Here is a 7,882-nt window from a genome sequence, read left to right as displayed (position 1 = left end):
ACAAATATAATGTTTAGGTTTTTAAAGTATTCAATACAATGCATTGTGGGAGTTAAAAATAAATGACAAGCGGTTATTGAGGTGAAATGTTGCGAGAAAAATTATGCGGAAGCGATCGGGAGTAAAATTGTAAAAATGTACTGTACGTACTGCATGCTAAAACCAACTCTGTGATTTTACATCAAAATGGCCCAACCCGCTGGGCGAAAACCCGGGTTTTTCTCTCGAGTTGCGGACCTTATGGCCGCACCGAGACCAGCCGTTGATCGGAAAACCCTGGAAAAGACGTGGAAGTTGATGGAAAAGGTGATGAGATTGTGCCAGCAAGCGAAGATGAAACTGAAAAACAGTCCGCCGTACATTTTGGATATTCTTCCCGAGACCTATCACCAACTACGGCAGATTTGGTCTAAACACGAGGGTGACCCCGACAAACTACACGAACTAAATGACAATTTATACTTCCGAATCTTCGTTGACAACATCATGAAGAAAGCCAGACAAACCATACAGCTGTTCAAGGTACACAAGGAGAAAATGTTCGACGAGAATTCGGCTGGACGGAGGGAGCTTAACCGGCTGTCTCTCATCTTCAGCCACAACCTTGCCGAGTTGAAGGCGATTTTCCCGAACGGGGTTTTCACCGGTGAGTCCTTCCGAATTACCAAACAAGATGCTGCAAAGTACTGGAAGAAGAACTTTGGTACTAGGTAAGAAAACAAAATGTAAATCGTGTATTTTTTTTCTCTGCTAGCCATTTGTGGTTGTATCGTGTACCAAATATGGAGGAAGTTGGTCCGCTGAAAATATAAAAAGTGACAGAAGGTATCCCGGAAATTGACCATGGGATGTGTGTGTGGTACGTGAGAACGAATGGATTCAGAATACACACTTGGCTGGTGGCACTGTTGTTGTTTTGCTGTACTACCCATGTTGATTATGGCCATGGTTTGACTTATTTTGAGATTGTACATGTATGGATTTGGGTTATTTATAATGTGTGGCCACTTGAGAAAACCATCTTAACTTGTTTAGAATGAAGGGGCACCCATTTTGTTTATAAATCAGTTTCATGGATTAAATTATTTGTCTTTCAAATTAACAAAAGATAACATACAGATAAGATTAGGTTGGGATTAGGTAGGATTATGAGGATAAACACATCATAATCTGGATATATCAGAGTCAGACTGCTACTTTTTCACTTAATTTTCTGTAAACTGTTAGATTAAGAAACCATAGTTGTATTTCCTGATTGATGGGACTGCTTTATTTAGTGTTTGTGTTGAGTGTTAAGAAAGTAGTAATGTTTTTTTGGATACAACCCAGCCCCAGGGTCAGTGTATTTAATTTTTAAATACCACGATAACCTGAAGTACTGGTCAGTATAATCATGATCATACATGTCATAACTTTTATTGTTTTCAAATTAAAATTAGGAAAACATGGTTTTCTTAAATTTCTCTAGTTGAGTATGTTGTCCTTGATTCGCTGAATTGGCTGACATGATGTGGTTGCGTGTGAGACAAGCACTTTGCACTAATGACGTTACTTTTGCTCAAAACACTCGGCTGTCAGACAAACATTCCACTACTTTAGCAAAAAAAGCCTTCATCAATGCACCACACGGCACAGGGTCGTGGGTTCGAATCCCAACCGAGTAACATGCCTGTGATATGTGTTCACTCGGGAAAGTACAGAGTATACAGTGCTAACACACATCGGTGTATAGGTAAAAACCAAAATTAATATTCTTTATCCCTGATCCATCTCTTATCGTTGCGGTACCTGCTGCCAAAACAAAGGATTCGAACTGCCTCTAGCTACCGTGCAACCACGGTAGTCGGTAGTCTAGTTGGTAAGAAACTGCTCTAGAGTTGCAAGGGTCGTGGGTTCGAATCCCACCCGAGTAACATGCCTACATGTTTTCACTCGGGAAAGTACTGAGTATACAGTGCTAACACACATCGGTGTATGGGTAAAAACCAAAATTAATGCATGGCACTTCGTTGTCATGCTTGTAGTTAGTGTGACTGTAAGTCAGGTTGGCGCAGTCAGATTGGTGCAGTGGTGTCTTGCCTCACCTTCTACCTCTGGGGACCTTGGTTTCGATTCCTACTGGGGGCACTCATGTGGATCGGGTTTTTCAGTCCCTACTTGACTTTGTGGTTTTTTTTCCCAGAGAACTATTCTGTAGGGTTTTCCTCCCACTTTTAAAACTGAAATTTCTTCATTGTCTTTTCACCTTTTCTATGCTGAAAAGGCTTTGACAAGTATTAGTACGTATGTGACGCGAGTACATTAAACTTTGACACGTACGCGTGCTATGTTAGTGAAACTATGTGTGTTTGTCTGTGATCCAGGTGCCAGGTAGTGAACTACACTATTTTTAGCATTAAAACACTAATGTAGTATTGGTAATTAAAGACCAGTCTTCTCACTTGGTGTATTTCAATGCATAAAATAGCAAACCTGTGAAAGTTTGAGCTCAATTTGTAGTCGAAGTTGTGGGAGGATAATGAAAGAAAAAACGCTCTTGTTGCACAAGTTGTGTTCTTTCAAATGCTTGCTTTTGAGACCTCAAAATCTAATTCTGAGGTCTCGAAATCAAATTTAAATATATTCTAGGGAGAAATTACTTCTTTCTCAAGAAATACGTTACTTCAGAGGGAGCTGTTTCTCACAATGTTTGATACTATCAACAGCTAGACAGTACCAAGTAAGGTTTTTTGCTTTTTTTCAGTAATTACCAATAGTGCCCAATGCCTTTAAGGGCGGAGTGATATTGGCTCACTTGTTTGTTTCCAATCAGGAGTTTTGTCATATTATAAACCCAGTTTAATTCATGAATACAAAGTACAAATAAGACAAACAAAAAGAAGAATGCACTCGCATTCTCACAATTTTTTTTTTCTCAAAACAATGGAGGGCATTCTGAACAAATTTGTTTGAAGTTTGGCCAAAGCAAGCTGAATTGAACAAGGTCTTCAGAATATTTTCTAACGCTATCTTCATGTTTTTTTGAGTGAATTTGGTCCACACAGGAAAATTTTGAATAGACAAATCAATGAGCTTCTGAAGGTCACAAATGGCAACATTTACATGTAGCCACAAACACAAATGTTACGAGTGAGACCCCTTATTTTTCTCAAAATTCTGTTTCATCTTAAAAAATACGCTTCCACCTTTCGAAACGGAATGTTCAATCAAGTTTTGTACTACATGTATGTATTTAACTACAGTTTATATAATAATTAAAACAATTCAGTTTTAAAAACCAACAGGTAACTTTGTCTTGATAAAATAATATTCTTAGAACAAATGGCAAAGTTATCAAAAAGGGGGAAAATGTGTTCATTTGTTTTAAATGTAATGTACAATGTATGACCGAAAAGCCCTTGATAATTTTGTTGTTTTTATATCATCCTACAGTCTCTTTAAATCATTTTGGTTCTTTTCCGTATAATGAAAAGACATGATTGAGAGGGTTTGACATCCTGATAATGAAAGAATCTCATATGCTACTCATCTCAACGTCTGTCGTTAATGTGCGTAAATTAATTGGAACAGGTTTTGACAGTCTGGTTTTATAACGACGGAGGCGCTGGGCCATGCATCACTTAAAGGCACTGGGGTGGATTTCACAAAGAGTTAGGACTAGTCTTATCTCGAGTTAGGACCAGTTACTCGTCCTAACTTAGGACTATCCATGCAATTTGTATATCTTCTAGGACTAGTCCTAAGTTAGAACTGGTCCTAACTCTTTGTGAAATCGACCCCTGGACACCTTTGGTACTTGTCAAAGAACAGTGTTCTCATTTGGTGTATCCCTGCCCATGCATACATAAAATAACAACTGAAAATTTTGACTTAGGCCCCTAACTGCTTAATGGGTCATCGAAGTTGCGAGAGAATAGTGACGGAAAAAATGCCCTTGTTGCACAGATGTATGCTTTCAGATACACTACAAGTATGCATAATACAAGACTTTAGCTGAGGTATTTTAATATGTTAGTGGGAAACTAGGCTACTTCTTTCTCAAAAACTATTATGTTTCTTCAGAGGCAGCCGTTTCTCACAATGTTTTATACTACAGCTCTCCCTTGCTGGTTACTTCGTAAATTTTAAATGCTAACAATTTATTTGATTAGTGCCCTTTAAGACATTGCTACCTCGGTGTCATCCTCTGCTATTAAAATTATGCACAATGGATAATTTCTGGTGCATTATCTCTTTAGCAGACCGTTTAATGTTTTTTTTAACATTCATGAGTTATAAAATACAATGAACAGATGAAAAAAAGAAAAGATTTGCATACATTTTAAGATGATTCAGTATTGGTATAATGTAGGCCTACGTAGTTGAGAGAAAAGTAAACCTTTAAGTTTTCCTAATTTTAAAAACAAATAAAAATATTATTTAATGGGCCTTTTGATGTGGACATTGGTTCAATTTGAAAGCTTGGTTACAAATTTCATCTGACAAAATCTTCTAAAGAGATTCAGATGTAGGCCGTTTTCTAGTTCCGTACGTGTATCGTCTGTGGTTGGATCATAGCTACGCACTGCAGTAGGCTACAATGAGAAGTACCCTTTAAGCAGTAACAACTGAAGAATGCCAGTTCAGACCAACCATGTTTCTGTTTGAAGTAAGTCTGAACTCATAATATCTGACCCCCTTCCCTAAAGCAATGCTGTACAAAAGAAAACATTTGAATTGCCTTCAAACGATCCAAAGTTGATAAACTGTTTAGTACTTGTACAAGGAAAGTTCTGCAAATCTTTGTAATTGATCGAACTTAATCGTTTCCTGTTACAACTTATAAATAAAATCTCTTCAAGATGAGTCAGCATCGTATCTTTTGGTTTCATCACGTTCATCACGTTCATGTTTCCATTTTGGGTGCACTGTTTTGTCAGGGTTCAAACTGAGTTTGTCTTGGATTAACCCGCAGTCCCAATATCCCTCCTATCCCAACGAGGGTGCAAGTCTCACGCATAATCAAATATTTGGAATTGTTAAAGACCCTGGACACTATTGGTAATTGTCAAAGAGCAGTCTTCTCACTTGGTGTATCTCAACATAAATGCATAAAATAATAAACCTGTGAAAATTTGAGCTCAATTGGTCGTCGAAGTTGCGAGATAATACAATGTAATAATGAAAGAAAAAACACCCTTGTCACACGAAGTTGTGTGCTTTCAGATAGCCTTGATCAAGGCTGTTGACGTACTGTGGCCCGGTTCGCTGCACACGCATGCAGTGCATACACAAATGTACATTACTATACATTGTACAGCGAGAACAGTATAGCATAGTCGTGAGTACGGTCGTGTCTTTCTACGTTCAACCTCGCACACGTGGCTCAAACAACAGCCTTGATGGGTTTGTAAAGCTTTACCGGAATTCCGATAAAAGGGTATTCATGATGTGGGCGTGTCATTCTAAACATTGGCCAATCACAGGCGCGATTGAGAATGACGTATTACTGCTAGCAATCATGCCACGTCCATGTGTGTGTGCGTACGCTAGCTGTATGGACATACTACGTGCTTTTATAGCATGCAGTGACGTGAGCGTGGTGTATTATTAGCTATGATTGTAAAGGGGTCTGAATGCGCTGCCGGACGGGTGAGCCGGACAAGACTCGCCCGGTCGGTAATGGTGTTGAACAACTTCGAACAACTTCCGTTGTCTTGCGTTTCATTATAACACGAGGACTAGCATCATAATTATATTACAACGTAGCTGGTAGATTTGTCCCTGAATTGAAAGCTGCTGTACTATAAGTGTACCGTTGTAGTGTAGTACTAGTATGGCAAGAGTTAGTTTATGAAATTGAACTTTACTTGTAGTTGTTGTTCAGCCACACGCCATCTGCTACCGTCTGGTATGTTCGACAACACATATTTCCGATCCCCAACTTTGATTTACGGCGAGAAACGTAATAAATAATATATGTATACTGTAAGACAAAATAAACAGCTGGGTTTCTTATCTCATCTGGTCTGTGTTTGTGCTTCAAGGGGATGGGGTGTGTTGTACTGTCATATGCCCAGCACCTAAGAATTCTTACCAAGTAGCCATCTTGCCGGAAACCCATGACACCTGGATACTTTTTTAACCTTTCTCAAACACATTTCACATGGTCTAATTGTCTTCCTTCTATTTCTCAACCCATGATTGATGCATTAACCGCGGTTGTTATATTTTGTTGAAAGTTTCTTTAGTGGTTTTGCAAATTATACACCACTGATTTCCAGCGACTTCCAGTTTTGTTTTACTAGTATAGTAGGGATTTCTCCCTCGCCCGCCACCATTGCAACTACAGCCACGAGCACATGTGTGCGAGTGCTTGCAGAACGTTGTGATTGACATCGCAGCGAGAGTTTATAGGTCAACCAACAACCAATGAGAACGGGTTGTTAGTAATTAGCATAATGAGGTCCGCCCTATATTTTGGCAGTTACAAAACCATCAAGGCGCTACTTAGGAAGTACCCATGTACCGTAAGTGTACCGTATACTGATGGTACATATGTACATGTATTGTATGTATGTGTACATACGCTGTACACATATTATATGCACTGTGTTGTTTAATGTATGGGGGTGCGCTGGCGGAATTCAGTGATGGGGATTGGGATTTTGCAGATCGCGGCTGGCTGTAGCGCCTTGATCAAGTCTAGCTTTCAGATGGTTGATTTCGAGACCTCAAATTCTACATATGAGGTCTCGAAATCAAATTCGTGGAAAATTACTTCTTTCTCACTATCACCTCTCCCCCTTACTCGTCACCAAGTAAGGTTTTATGCTAATAATTATTTTGAGTAATTACCGATAGTGTGCACTGCCTTTAAAGTTTGTTTGGGAGGAAAGATCTGCTGAGAGTATTTTTACAAAGCACTAAAGAAGTCTTAAGATGGGTTGTCAAATGCTAAGTGGTACATCATTGTACATTGTAGTTTGTATTGGGGCATCACACTTTGCTTTAATACGATTAAGATTGATTCGCACTTACATTGTAAATCAATTATAAATTTTTGTGAAATCTAGCCCAGGACTGCACATGTAGTCTTTTTTTTTCAGGATCATATCAAAACGGAAAACAAAATCTATACCCAGTGTCATGGCCGAGTGGTTAAGAGCATCGAATTCAAGTTCTGATGCTGATTCACCGGAGTGTGGGTTCGAATCCCGGTCGTGACACTTGTGTCCTTGAACAAGATACTTTACTATAACTGCTTCTCTTCACCCAGGGGTGTAAATGGGTACCTGCGAGGGTAGAGGTTGATATTGTGTGTGAAAAAGCCACAAGCGCCTTACAGGCAGCTCAGGGCTGCATACTCCCAGGGAGCTGAGAAACATTACAGGGATGTTATTGGCCCCATGATCAGGGCTCTAATGTAAAGAGCATTGATACGGTTATTGTGAAATGCGCTAGGCCTATATAAGAATTTGTTGTTATTATTATTAATTATAAGCAGTTCTAATTGAACATGCTGAATGACTAGCACAAGATGGTCTCTTTACCTATCCTAAACCAGAAACTCAAACAGTGAGGTACTCAATTGAAAACACATGAGTTTACTAACCCAAGGCTAAAAGCACCAGCCCTGGGCCTGAGGGTTCACAATTTGGGACCCTGATACTAATTAATTTCAGTGTTTGAGGGGTTTTAAAAAATAGTACACTTTGTGTTGAGGATTAGTTGGCAACTAAACTTAATTTAAAGGGAAGGTACATGTACACGTTTGGTAATTAAACTCATAACAAATGTTAACTTAAAAACTGACTTGGTAACAAGCATTGGACAGCTGTTGATAGTTTAAACCATTGTGGGAAACGACTCCCTCTGAAGTAACGTAATGTATGTAGTTTTT

At 39.0% G+C, this 7,882-nt stretch overlaps 1 protein-coding gene across 3 annotated transcripts in view; it reads left to right on the top strand.

Annotated features, from left to right (window-relative positions):
- The first annotated feature begins 87 nt into the window (after positions 1 to 87).
- Positions 88 to 7,882, top strand: part of LOC139951566 (E3 ubiquitin-protein ligase CBL-C-like) — a 36,582-nt gene continuing 28,787 nt past the window's right edge. Inside the window, exon 1 of one of the 3 annotated variants that reach the window (XM_071950510.1) lies at positions 88 to 710. In XM_071950510.1, the coding sequence (XP_071806611.1) occupies positions 187 to 710 (524 nt within the window). In that variant the 5' untranslated portion in view covers positions 88 to 186. The remainder of the gene's footprint in view (positions 711 to 7,882) is intronic. The other 2 variants (XM_071950509.1, XM_071950511.1) reach the window with 2 other exon arrangements.

The sequence above is a fragment of the Asterias amurensis genome, chromosome 19 (genome assembly GCF_032118995.1).
Source record: "Asterias amurensis chromosome 19, ASM3211899v1".
NCBI classification, from domain to species: Eukaryota; Metazoa; Echinodermata; class Asteroidea; order Forcipulatida; family Asteriidae; genus Asterias; species Asterias amurensis.
Note: the sequence above shows the minus strand (reverse complement) of the source record. Positions and strands in the feature narration are given on the sequence as shown.